We start from the raw sequence: 13,379 nt of genomic DNA on the forward strand, positions 1-13,379 counted from the left end.
CTTGAACCCGGGAGGTGGAGGTTGCAGTGAGCTGAGCTCATGCCACTGCACTCCAGACCAGGCAACAAGAGCAAAATTCCCTCTGAAGAAAAAAAAAAAAAAAGTGAAACCTACATTAAGCTTCCTTTAATGAAACCCACCTTATTCTATCAAAATTTAAAACACACACATAACTTTAATACAGCAATTCCACATGCTAAGTGATGTAGGTATAGGGATATCCACTATAGCTTTTTCTTCAACAGCAGCAGAAGGTTGCACTTTCATAGAGTACCGGTTAAATAAATGACCTGCATAACAGAATACTATCCAGCCTTTAAGGGAGTGGGAGAATGTTGACATGGGAGGACCTCCAAGATGTATCAATTTAAAAGTATGGTGAATAGCATGAAAAATCTGCTCTCATTTCTGTATGGAGAAATACATATGCAATTATATTTATAAATACAGAAGCGTTTCTCTGACAAGATGGACCAACACTGGTTATAGCAGGTCGCCTGTAGTGAGGAATGAGATGGCTAGGGGGAAGAAGAGGGTAATTTTTTAAATTGTTTCTCAAATGCATACATTACCTCTCAAAATTTTTTATGACAAACACCCTCTTCTCTCTATTAAAAATGTGTTTTTATATCAATTGTGGTACACTGAAGTTAAAAACGCATTATTGTCAAGTTGATTAATTTCTAGACTATCCAGACCTAGACTTGTTTTTTCTCTCTTTCTCAGCAGAAGATGTGGGTGGTGTTGTCATTTAAGTGTATAGTACTGAGCAAGTCAGTCATCCATGTGGACTCAGATTCTTCGTTTGAAAATGATGATCTTAGACTCAAGATGAATTCCAAAAAATATCTTGCTGGTCTAAGGTGCTATCATTATATAACTTGATCATGCATATTTGAAAATAAAGCAATAAAGTGACAAAGAGAATCTGGGTGGATGTCAGAGGGTGAGTTCTGGTGATGGCAGAATTGTAGACAACTACAATTTTCCCAATATATTTCATCGTTTGACCACTTTATAAATTCCCTTTCATTTCTACTCCATTCAGCTTTAAAATATCCAAGAAACAACAAAAAAGGCGTATTCAACTGAAGAAATTTATTTACTTTTTTTCTAGGTACATAGATGACATAATTATAGACAAGTTTTGATACATAGGAAAACCCTTCTGTCCACCTCTCTTTATGCTAAGTGAATCATCACAATAATTTTTACAGTTTTTAAAACAATACACAGCTTTCTTGGGCTGAAGCAATTGCAAGAACATATTGGTACTGGTATATTACAGCTACTTACAATGTTTTTAAGAACAGCAATGGAGAAAAATAAGTTATTTAAATATTGATTTCATATACAGAAAGTGCAATGTTGTTAGTTGTTATATAACTTGCTCGACAGTTTCTTTTTTCTATCAATTTTAAATCAAGATAACTTGGACTCAGACTATTATATTTTTTTCTGAAAATAATACAGTACACACATGGCAGCAGTGACTTGGTGAGTTGACCTCTTTTGCTGCAGTTATGAAAGCAAACTTTACTATGTCAGGAACTGATTTCCAACAGATTAGTAATTTCCAATTTCACCCATACCTGGTGGTTCAGGACAGAGAAAAGGGCCTCTAACTAAGGCAAGGCCATGAAACAATATCTTAGTTATCTGGGTACGTAAATAGTACTAGTTGGAGCTGACTGCATTTCCTTCCAGACAGCTTTGAAGTGAAACTCATACACAATGTTATGTGTAGCTACCTGAGCTGAACTGCCTTTCCAGGTTTCTTTTGTGCTTTCCAAAGACAACAATTTTCACCATTACTCAAAATTCTGTACCAAATGCAACTGATTAAAACTGGATATTGCTGAAGGCTACCACCCGTTCACTAACGTCCACAGGCAGCCTCAATCCACCTCAGTCAAACGTCACACCCAAACATTCAGCTTTTCTCAGACCAAAGTAAATGTTTAAAGAAAAAAAAAAAAGACCAAACGCTAAATATATTTTAAAAATATTTAAACAACACAATAAAGTAAAAACAACCTCAGACCCCTCAGACTAGACATTCCCACTGAAAATTCTTTGTGGTCCCTGAATTTGATTTTCTATGCAAAGGCATTGATTTCCAAAGCAGAGTGATAAAAATACGGTTTGGCATTCTCAAAAACTCCAGAAAGTTCCCTCTTCTGCTGTGACTTTCACTTAAATGAAAATCCTTCATGGAGAATGAATCAAAACTTGGAAATTCACATGAGATTTCTCCCTCTCCTTTGTTACCTCTTACACAACTTTTGTGTGTTTTTGCTCAGCTTAAACAATGACAGGATCTGTCCAAATGTCAAGCCGAGGTATTTTGAGAGCAGGAAGAGAAGCCTGTCTACAGCACCCGCCTGCACCACAGCACGTGAAATGCACTGAACGCTTTAGCTATACGAGAACCCTGCAGCTTCTTACATTGCAAATAGGCTAGGCCACAACCCGAGAGGACAAACATGAGCTGTTTTTAAGAGTTCAATAGAAATTTGGCAGCTTTAGCTTTTTATTCTACATTTCCACAACTTCTTCACATGGCATCTTATAGAAGATGAAAACTATTAAAGAAACATGCATTCTTTTTAAAAAATGCATACTAATGCATGAAAAAAATACATCACCTGAGAATGTCTTTTCCCTCAGAAACATGGATGCAGACATAAGCAATATGCTAAAGATGGCTAATTTATGAAATCACTTCCCCTCCAACCCAAGGAAAATTGTTTTAATAAGTAGATGAAATATTATAAAACTTTCAATAAGGGCTTGTGGTCAAGGTGTTTATATTATAAATGATTGCCCTTTATACTATAGATGATTGCATTTGATGCTTAAAATAGTGTTCGTGATAAGAATGTAAAGGAAAATCATTTTGTAAGCAATGGAAACCTTAATAGTGTGTTAAAATTTACTGTTTGCTAGAAAACCAGAGACTAGATAAAAGAGGATAGAGGCCAGGCGTGGTGGCTCCCACCTGTAATCCCAGCACTTTGGGAGGCCGAGGCGAGTGGACCACCTGAAGTCAGGAGTTCAAGACCAGCCTGGCCAACATGGTGAAACCCTGTATCTACTACTAATACAAAAATTAGCTGGGCATGGTAGCGGGTGCCTGTAATCCCAGCTATTTGGGAGGCTGAGGCAGGAGAATCACTTGAACCTGGGAGACTGAGGTTGCAGGGAGCCAAGATTGTGCCATTGCACTCCAGCCTGGGCAACAAGAGTGAAACTCATCTCAAAAAAAAAAAAAAAAAGAGGATAGAATGTGCTGAAATCAGTTGTAAAACAATTTAAAGTAGCAAACACTTAACACATGGCTAATGTGGTTTGTCTGGCTCCATACTGAACCTTTGTTTAAATTAAAAGAATTATCTAAATAAAAAAAGAAGGATAATAGTATTGTATTATGAGTTGTAATACTGAAAAGACTTTTAGAAAACATCTTATAAATGACTTCCCTTTTTAAGAGCATCTTTCTGAAATATGCAACCTCACAGTGACCTTTTGCAAAGATGATCCGTTAACTGAGGACTGAATTTTGGGATGGACATGGTCAGGATTCCAAGTCAATACTGCAGCACGACGACTCACACAGTAATGGTAACGATACTAAACTGGTTAAAACAAAAAGCAGTTACTATGAATACAGACACACGCACACACGCACGCACGCACACGATATCTTTGTGAATTTCAGACAGTTTTGTACTAGATTTGTAGTTAGCTTAAAAACCAAAAACCAACATGAAGTGTGTGGCTGAAGAATACCTCTACAAAATAAGCCATGTTAAAATGAGACCATTAGAAAAGCCTACTTTTGCTGAAAACATCCCAGAGAGGTTAGATGTCCGCTGAAGCTGAAGATGTGGAACTACTATGGTTACAGGGTTGTGGACACTAGTTAGATAACTGCTTAAAAGCTTATATTAAGGCAAATAAAAGCTGATTGCTAGAAAGCAATTATGAAAATGTCTCTTGTTTATCTAAAGAAGAACAGGACTTTTTTGTCCTGGTGCAGCCAGATGTTCTAACTTTTAAACAAATGAGCGTGGTCAGTAATGTACAATAACTCTCAAGTCTGTTCCTTTGGCCTAGCTAAGCCCGTCTGGCCCTCGGGCATCCTGCAAGATGACAGACAGAAGGGCAAGGGTACTATCAGAAACGGAACAGGCTGCCCCCACTCCTCCCAGCCTCTACCAGCACACAGAGACAGACTGGAGACACAGCATTCGCAGCCAGTTGGCATCTTGGTTCTTTTGTCTTCTGAAAATAAAAATAAGTGCTTGTCTTGTCTTTGGAGGTCAAAGAGAACCGCACTGATTTCCTTGAGGGGGCTTTTCTGGAGGAGAGGATCCTCAGTCCTGTGCCAAGGTTTCACGCTGTTTGGCCACACGCCAGGCTTTTCTTCTGGATCTGGTCTGCACGTCCAGAGATAGATGGAGGAATTGCATCAGCATCATATGCACAGTGAAAGGGTGGCTCTTGTCCAGAGAAGCCCATTCTGGGCCTGGCTACATGGCCTTGGGGCCTGGCGGCAGTTTGAAGAGTCTGGCTGCAGATAGGAGCTTTCTTATGTGTCTCTCCTCTGTGATGCCGGCCTCCTGAAGGCAAGTGTGGGACAGAGAAGGCACCTGGCTCAGTGTGCTAAAGCCCGCGGTGGAGAGGGTGCTGGCATACATGGGCAGACCGATGGAAATGAGCCAATCTGACACAGACGAAATGCATCCAGGAGAGACGGGCTTTCGGCAGATTTCTGTGAGTCCACCACTTGGAATCTGGATAAATTAAGAAAGCAATATATGATAGAAACGCTTCATGTGTCATCGGAGGACTGCTTCATGTATGTCTAAAAGGAACAGCACTGAAATACTGCATTGCTAGACTATCATCAGAAAGCAACAATGCAGTGAGTGTCAGAGATCAAGACTAGCAGGAAAAATTCTTCTCTAAGATGAAACAAATCTTTAAGGAAGTGTTCCACAAGGTTCTCGAAGGTGTTTGGAATGAGATCAAATCCCATTTATGTATCCAAGTCTCCAAACTGTAAGCATTTACATATTCTGCTATTTTGTTTCACTGTGGATATGCTCTTGACAAGAGCCCTAAGGTAGTCTGAAGGGACAAATCTGGGGGATGGTGTGAAAAGTAGCACTCAATGGGTAGGGTTTTTATAAAGGAGACTTTCCACTGTAGTTTGAATCTATGTTAACCAGAAAATTACATATTTAGTCAATGCGGTTATAAAGAATTTAAAATACAATAATATCATGGGTTGGCTGGAACAGGGAAATGGATGTTTAACCTTGACTACTGGGTATATAAAGGGCCTACACCTTTCAGAAAGGTGATTTGCTAACAAGTGTGAAAATCTTTGGGATTTTATACAGTTTTGATGAAGCAAACCCTCTTCCAGGAATATATACTCAAAAATTAACCTTTAAAGTCTACAAAGGTTTATTAACAAGGATGTTCTTCATTACATTCTTTAAAATAAAAGGTTGGAAAAATCTAAATGTTTTCACTATGAGACTCACTACTAGAGTACACTAGAATACTTTGAAATACAATAGCCATCCCCCCTTATCCACGGCTTTGCCTTCTACAGCCTGAAAATATTAAATGGGAAATTCCAGAAATAAACAATTCGTAAGTCTTACATCGCATGTCATTCTGAGTAGTGTGAGGAAATCTCATACCATCCAGCTCTGTCCCATCTGACAATCATCCCTTTGTCTAGCAAATCCACACTGTCTACACTCTGGGCCCCGCAGTCACTTAGTAGCCCGTGGTCATCAGATCAACTGTCGCAGGACTGCAGCACTCACATTCAATCACTCTTATTTGGCCTTATGACGGCCCCAAAGTGCAAGAGTAACATGCTGGCCATTTGCGTGTGGCAAAGAGAAGTCATGTTCAAAGTGCTTCCTTTAAGTAAAAAGGTGAGAGTTCCTGACTTAATAAGAAAAGAAAAAAACATCGTGTGCTGAGGGTCCTAAGATCTATGGTGAAAACGAATCTTATATCCATGAAATTGTGAAGAAGGAAAAAGAAATTTGTGTATAATATATACAGGGTTTGGTACTTGGCAAGCTTTCAAGAGATCCACTTGGAGGTCTTGGACCATATCCCTCATGGATATGAGGAGACTACTGTATTGATAATATTAACTTTTTTTTTTTAAGTAACAGAGAAACAGATTCATGACCTGATAATAGCAAACAATCAGGTTTCAATACTATACATTTACTATTATACATGTGCAGAGAAATGATTAGACAGAGTTTTAATGGACAAGTAAAAATTGTGTATATTTATGGTGTAAAATGTGGTGTTTTGATAATTGTGGAATGGCTAAATCAAGCTATTTAACATATGCATTACCTCACACACTATATTTTGTGGTGAGAACACTTAAAATCTGCTGTCCTAGCAATTTTCAAGTATACATTGTTATTAACTGTAGTCACCATGTCGAACAATAGATCTCTTAAAGTTATGCTTCTAACTGAAACTGTGTCATTCAGACGGATTTTATTTTATTTCTTAAGAGATGGGGTCTCACTGTGTTGCCCAGGCTGGCATCAAAATTCTGGGCTCAAGCAATCCTCCTGCTTCTGCCTACTGAGTAACTAGGATCACAGGTGTGCACCATCATGCCCAGCACTAGAGGGATCTTTAAAAAGTTTTTCACAGTGTTGGATTACAGATAATTTTCATTTTTTTTTCTTTCTGAAAGTGTATTTTTAAACATTTCTAGGCTGACCATGTATTACTTTCTCCCCAGCTGTCTCCTTTCCATAGCTACGCAAGCCCTTGTCTACTTGGCAGTTGTTAGTATGCGCATTACTAAGCGTGATCACTAAATGTGCCTCAGGAAGCTGGAGAACTGTGGGCTGCTCACCGCCATGCGGTGCTGCTTCCGAAGCTGCTTCACCCGGATCTGGTCCATGTTGATGGCGACGTCCCTCTCAGGCTGATCCAAGTCCTCTGCGTATCTCTGCACCAGGGCTTCAGGAATCCCACAGCGGCCATGCTGCCAGGGAGAACAGGAATGTGGCATCAAGGGTATAAGGATTTTGTTTTTCTTTCCCTAAGATACACCACATATAACGTACAGTCTCACTGTCGCTTAGACTGGAGCGCAGTGGTGTGATCATGGCTCGCTGCAGCCTCAAACTCCTGGGCTCAAGCGGTCTTCTCGCCTTGGCCTCCCTAAGTGTTGGGATTGCAGGCGTAAGCCACCGCGCCCAACCCAAAAGTTTTAATTTGAAATGAATATATTTTCTTTACTGGACAGGATAGATGCTTTAGAGAGAATACTTTTACATCTTTATCTTACAGTACTGATGAGCTCTAGGAAAGTGTTCTGAAGCAGTTAAGGCAGCACACAATTATTCTACACTTTTCAGGCCAATGCCTTCACCTCAATCGGATCATTTTGCAAAATATAATTCCTCTAATGTTATTGAAGAGTCTTCTAAACTGCAGGAGAGAAGGGCTAACTTCTACTTTACAGATATTCAACTGTTTGCGTTTCATCTGCTACAAGTTATAACACCAGCTTGCTAGGCCAGCATTTACTGTATGGTCACTCTCACTACTTTTTATTTAAAGACATTTACTCACGAAATATCAAGGAGGGTCAGGGAGGTGAACGAGGATCTTATTCTAAGGCATTCATTGTCATGAGAATTTTATAATAAAGGACTCTCAGGAATGCATCCTCATAGGACCTGTATTTCCAGGAGTAAAGTACAGCTGTGTCTCTTAGCATTGCTTTGTCCTTGGAGTCACTTGGTATTGGTAGATCTCATTTTTTTTTTTTAATGAGAAATAATTTTTCATTATAGAGCTAAATGATTTTGGTACAATGAGGGATTTTATATTATCTTTTTCCCATTACCCATACAGATAACTATAATACAATTATCACATCTGAATAGGGTTCTATAATTTTCAAAGTATGTCCACATTTATTTGCTTCTAGTAATCCCTCTAAGAGGTCTTCATGCAGGTTATTTTTAACCTCGATTTACCTACAGAGAGATGAAATGAGAAGGTGTCAATATCTGAACACATGCATGTCAAGTAAGGTGTGGACACGTGGATTCAGGTGTCTCCTGTCCACTAAACCATCCTTCTCGGAAGCCAGTCTGGGTCCTAATGATTCTCCCTGCGAAGTAGAGCTGCCAGAAACTAAAAGGAAACAAGCAAGAGCGAAACAAAGAAGACTCCAGAGAGGCTGTATTTTCATTTAATCTGGAGCCTGCGCTCCCTGTTCTTCAGAAGCTGCTGGCTGTGGATCATTCCACTCTCTCAGAGCGGCCCATGCTACTGGGCTGGCTACCGGGCTGGCTTCAGATGTGGGTTCATCTCACCTGGCTGCCTGACTTCTACAAAGGCCTGTGAATGTGGTGGGCCCAGGACCTTTGATACCTTATCAGAATACGGCTCCTCCGTGAGATCGATGCCTTCGGCATGCAGCTTGTTTTCGGTAAGCATTTCCAGATCCACTCCCCGGGCACAAGAGACCTTCCTGGTCAAAGCCGGGCCCAGCTTCACACCGTGCTCCTGGAGGCTTGTGTTCTCAGGGAGCTCTGAGAGCCAGGGGGGCGGCCTTGTGCTTGGTGGGCTGCCAGGCGCCTGCCCTGAGAGAGGCCTGGGAGCCAGTGCTGGGGGACAGTCGCTAGGGCTGGTGGGGCTGGTGGGGCTGCCCCTTTTCACTGGCAGGCAAGGTGCATCGGGACTGGGAAGGGTCCCACCGGGGCCCATGGGAACAGGGTGGAGTCCATTAGCAAGGCGTTCTCTGCTCTTTTTGGCAGGAACAGGTGGAGGCTGTGATGGAATTTTGGGCTGCGTTCTTGCCTCAGGGACCCTCTGCTCAGCATCTACCCCTTCTTTGGTGCCCAGGGGATGGTGTGTTCCTTCAAACTCGTGTCCTATTCTGTGGCCCTCCAGAGGTGTCCTTGCTAAACTGTGTTTAGCTCCAGGAGGCTGAGCATCATAGTTTCTGGGCAAACACTGAGGGGGTGACAGCCTGCGACCAGAGGCTGCGATTGAGCCCTCCAGTTTCTTAGTTGTCAATTTCTGAGGTTCAGAAAATCTCTTGCTTTGGGTCAGTAGCAACGCATGGTCGATGGCAGAGTCTCGCTCCGGGGGCTGGGCCTTCGTGGAAGAGGCAGTCATCTTCTGTGGCACTTTGGGTACAATCTGAGGGGGCGGTTCTGTCACCTCGGTAGGCACATCTTGCTCAGCACCAGGCTCTGCTTGAAGGTCATCCAGGGAATGGGATCGAGGCCAAGTGTCCACAGTCTGGGGGCCCTCGAGGGTCTCACAGCTCCGGCAGATGGAAACTGGGAGGCTTCTTCGGTTTTTATTCAAACCAGTCACACCAGGTGGGTCACAGCTCTTGGATGTGTCTGGGGCGAGGCCACCACCCAGCCTGCCCTCCTCCTGCCCCTGCTTCCGTGCGTCTCCTGATTTCGTTAAAGGCAATGTTGGGTAATTGCCCAACTGGTTTCTGCTAAAAGACTTCAAGTTGGGCTCAGCAGACGACTTGGCAGATAGGAGGCTAGCTTTCCGAGTCTTGCCTGGGAGACAAGGGAATATTTTACAATCACATTTTAAAAGCAAATCAATCAAACAGATGCATAAAGGTGTGCTAATGTAATTGAAATCTCCAACTCCCACATCCTATTGTTCAATTACACTAAAGACATAAAATCACCATTTATGACATTGGGTGATAGAGGGTTATTATGGTTCCATTTTTATTTTTAGAAAGAATTATTAGTCTTATTAAAGAAATCAGGAAGACTGAAATTAATTGGGTTACATGGGAAAGAAATATGCTGTGTCAAGCAGTAAAATAAATCTTGGTTTAAGTCTGTGCCCAGCTGCAATTGATGTGGAAAGAGGGTGATCATCATACCACATGTTGATGGCATTTGTTGGGTGAGCACAATTTCTCAAGGTCATGATGGAAAAGGAGAGCTGGACTGAATTTCAGAATAGGTTCTAGAAATGGTATTCCCTACAGAGTGATCAGTGAATGCTCAAATCCCACCTTCCTTGAAGCCCCTCCTTCTAATAAATGTATCCTAGAAACAATCAACCAACCTGGGCACAGACAGGTAAACTCATGTGAGTACTTTGCCAAAGAAAATCTACAAAATACTGATAAAGGTTTAGGTCCCAGCAAAGCAACAGTCCTGGTTACAACGGTCAGACTGATAACTGAACTATCAACCAGACATAATCTACTTATCTGATGACTGGTAATTGATATTAAACTTCTGCTGCTGGATAAGCTTTGCCAATTCATGGGCCACGCAACATGCTGAATGCTTTGTTCTCATCAGTACTTACATGCATGTGCGTGCGCATGCACACACACACACCACACACACACACACAGATTAACTGTCCCTTGTTATGTTTTTGGTTAATAACATGTTTGTTGTGTGCTTTGACCCTGTCCACCTGTATGTTCCACAATGATAAACACCAAAATGCTACGCATTTGTAGGATATTATTGTTGTTACATAAAGATCATCAGCCTAGTGCTACTACTGAAGATAATGACCATGGTCCTACTTTTCATTATTAGAAATATCACAGATAAATGAAGAAACACCTCTTCAGAAAAAAAAGTCGCATCAAATTTTAAAAGTAGGTTGAAATAGAAAATTATTAGAACTTCTTTAGCATAAATTTTAGGAATATGACTTTCTTTTCCCTTAACTCCCAATATAAAACTATATATATAAGTTCCATCTTTGCATTCTGCATTATATTAGAAAGATCTCTGAATTTACTTTATGTTCAAAGTATGGTTTGCTAGCAATCTAGTTCTTCAGCAGGTACACATGAATTCATTTGGGCGTGAAAAATTCTGCCAGTCTGTGAGATCCTTACCAATCACCAACAGCTGGGGGAATTAATTTCCTGGAAAGTTTTGGATATGAAAAGGTTATTAAGAGAAAAAAAAATTCTTCAGAACCTACATGAGCTACACAAGGATTCTGACATTTACTGAAACTGAGGATGTACTGGGATACTAGGTGGGTTTTGTATCCTGTCTTGATATATTCAGGCTACCTGAATATTATATTCATATAGCTTGGGGAGAACTACTATCTTCCCAAGTTGATAGAATAGCAGGGCGTCATGGTTGAATAGCAGGGCGTCATGGCTCAAATTCTGAGGTCCCCAAGATGCTTCTTAGAATTGGAATTAGAGTGAGGCAAACAAGGTGCCTGGAGGACAAACTCTAAGGAGGTGACTGCCCAGAGCCACATGAGTGCAGGGCTGATACCCGAGATGAGCACGCTTAGGGTTTGCATCCTAGACACCCACTTTCCTTTCCTTAGCCCTAGTTCTGGTGCCCACAATGGCTCTCAAACTATTTTTTCCCATGATTCCCAGTAAGAAATACATTTTACATTCAACATGTAGTACACAGAGACACACATGCATGCACACAACCGCAAACACACACACAGACATAACTGAAACAAGGATTACAAGTGACAGTGCTAACAATACTAACCTTTATCTTAGAGGATGCTCTCTGATATTTTGTATTCTATTTTGTCTTACAAAACTGCTGTCCGTGACCCACTAAACTGCTTTCACAACCCACTAATAAAGTACAGCCTGGAGTTTTAAAAAGTTTGCTTTAGGAGGTGCTCAGCAAACATCTTAACACATGGGCTACTAGATAGGATTCCAATGGCTGCTAAAAACTATCAAACCTGGGCATTTTTTGTGACGGCCTTCAAGAGTTTGACAGAGATCTAGGTGACTGTGGCAGCGTGAGCCTCTTACCATTGTTTCTCATCTTGCTACAATGAGAATTCTGGGGTCACAACAGGAAACCACAGAGCCATCCACAGTAACGTTTAGCCCACCTGACCCCATACCACTTAAGACTCCTCTTCTGTTTGAGACAAGTATGTTTTCTGAAACTTCATACTGACTACTTCCTGACTGGCTGTACAGAGAGGCCACAAACAAGACATGTGGCCATCCAATCCTTCTCTCCTGCAGTAACTGCCTTGACACTCAGGCCGTGCAGCTGAGGCATTTAAGACACTGCTGATGGTGTAACCCTGATGGATGGTCTACCTGGTAAATTGTTTTCCTCATGGACCTAATAGCTCCCAGCACTCAAATGTTGGTGTTTATTGCGTAAAGAAAAGGGCATAAGAGACACACAATTTAGGTTTTACGGCTGCAGGTATTTTACACGGAATTTATTAACCTCACCCAGCAGCCAGGAGAACAGATAGGGAGGCTAACTTGGACTAGAATGGTATAGAGGTCAGAAAGTTAAAGATGATTGCTGAGTGCATGATAGGAATAGAATCGTCCTTTTGCAGAAAATTGTGCTTTGAAATCAGTAATTGTCAAAGCAGGTTCCCAGCGACTCATGCTGACACTACCGTTTTCCAGGTTCTCACTGCTTTCGTAGCATCCGGAGTCTCGGGGTGAGCATCCACTCAGGCCCTGGCTGTCAACAAGCAGCTTCTCCTGGGATCCTGACTGGTCGCTGTTACCTAAAGGAGAGAACACGGCATGAAATCAACAAGGGGAGTGAAAAGCAGAGATTTCAGAGTCAACAGATCTCGACTTTATACTCAGTTACTGCCCTGGGCTTTTGGAAGAGAACAATTTATCTTAAAATAGATGAGATCAAAATGAACTAGTGTGATCACAACTTTTCTTCCAATAAAGTAGTCATCGCACAAAGATAAGTTTGGAGAGAGCACACAGTTGGAATATGTTGACACCTTTTAAGTTATGCAAACAGAAGCTTTTAAGTTATGCAAACTCCGGCCTTGGGGCTATGAGGAAAGGAGAAAGGCAGAGTGTTGTTTGGCAGTGGGGCTCCCAGTCCCTTCTGAGTGATGGCACCATCGAGGAGAAGCAAAGAGAGAATAAACGCCCCATGCACAAGGTGAGATTGGGTCATACGTTTTTTGGAGATCTATAAAACTTGTGCTGGAAGATAGTTGTGTTGCCAGCTTTCCAAATTTGGGAGTTAATATTAAAGTGTCAAATGAAATAAATTTTATTAGCATTTAGGAGCATTCTTAGCCCTCAGTGACATGCGCTGAGGGCTCTTGTATTAGCTCAGCAGGAGTAAGGCTGGCAAGAGGAGGCACAAACCCCAAAACTGAGGAGAGGCCAGTGGCAAATCTCCTTTTATTTTTGTTGTTTGGGATAAGTTAGTGGTTGCTCTTCTTTTCTGCTTCTCCCTTTGTCTTGTGCCAGCACACTTCTGTCTCCTGCATATAAGTAAAAGCCGGGGAAAGCTTAGGAAACCCTCCAACTTGGAGGCTGAGTAACA

At 41.5% G+C, this 13,379-nt stretch overlaps 1 protein-coding gene across 3 annotated transcripts in view; it reads right to left on the reverse strand.

Annotated features, from left to right (window-relative positions):
• Window positions 1-1,081: 1,081 nt before the first annotated feature.
• The window catches only part of SASH1 (SAM and SH3 domain containing 1), a 362,686-nt gene continuing 350,388 nt past the window's right edge, over window positions 1,082-13,379 (reverse strand). For all 3 annotated transcript variants that reach the window (XM_033235129.1, XM_033235128.1, XM_033235130.1), the window contains 4 exons: window positions 12,472-12,585; window positions 8,461-9,614; window positions 6,926-7,057; window positions 1,082-4,799 (listed from right to left, as the gene is read on the reverse strand). In XM_033235129.1, coding sequence (XP_033091020.1) covers window positions 4,536-4,799; window positions 6,926-7,057; window positions 8,461-9,614; window positions 12,472-12,585 — 1,664 coding nt within the window. In that variant the 3' untranslated portion in view covers window positions 1,082-4,535. The remainder of the gene's footprint in view (window positions 4,800-6,925; window positions 7,058-8,460; window positions 9,615-12,471; window positions 12,586-13,379) is intronic.

The sequence above is a fragment of the Trachypithecus francoisi genome, unplaced genomic scaffold (genome assembly GCF_009764315.1).
Source record: "Trachypithecus francoisi isolate TF-2019V2 unplaced genomic scaffold, Tfra_2.0 Lachesis_group15, whole genome shotgun sequence".
NCBI lineage: Eukaryota > Metazoa > Chordata > Mammalia > Primates > Cercopithecidae > Trachypithecus > Trachypithecus francoisi.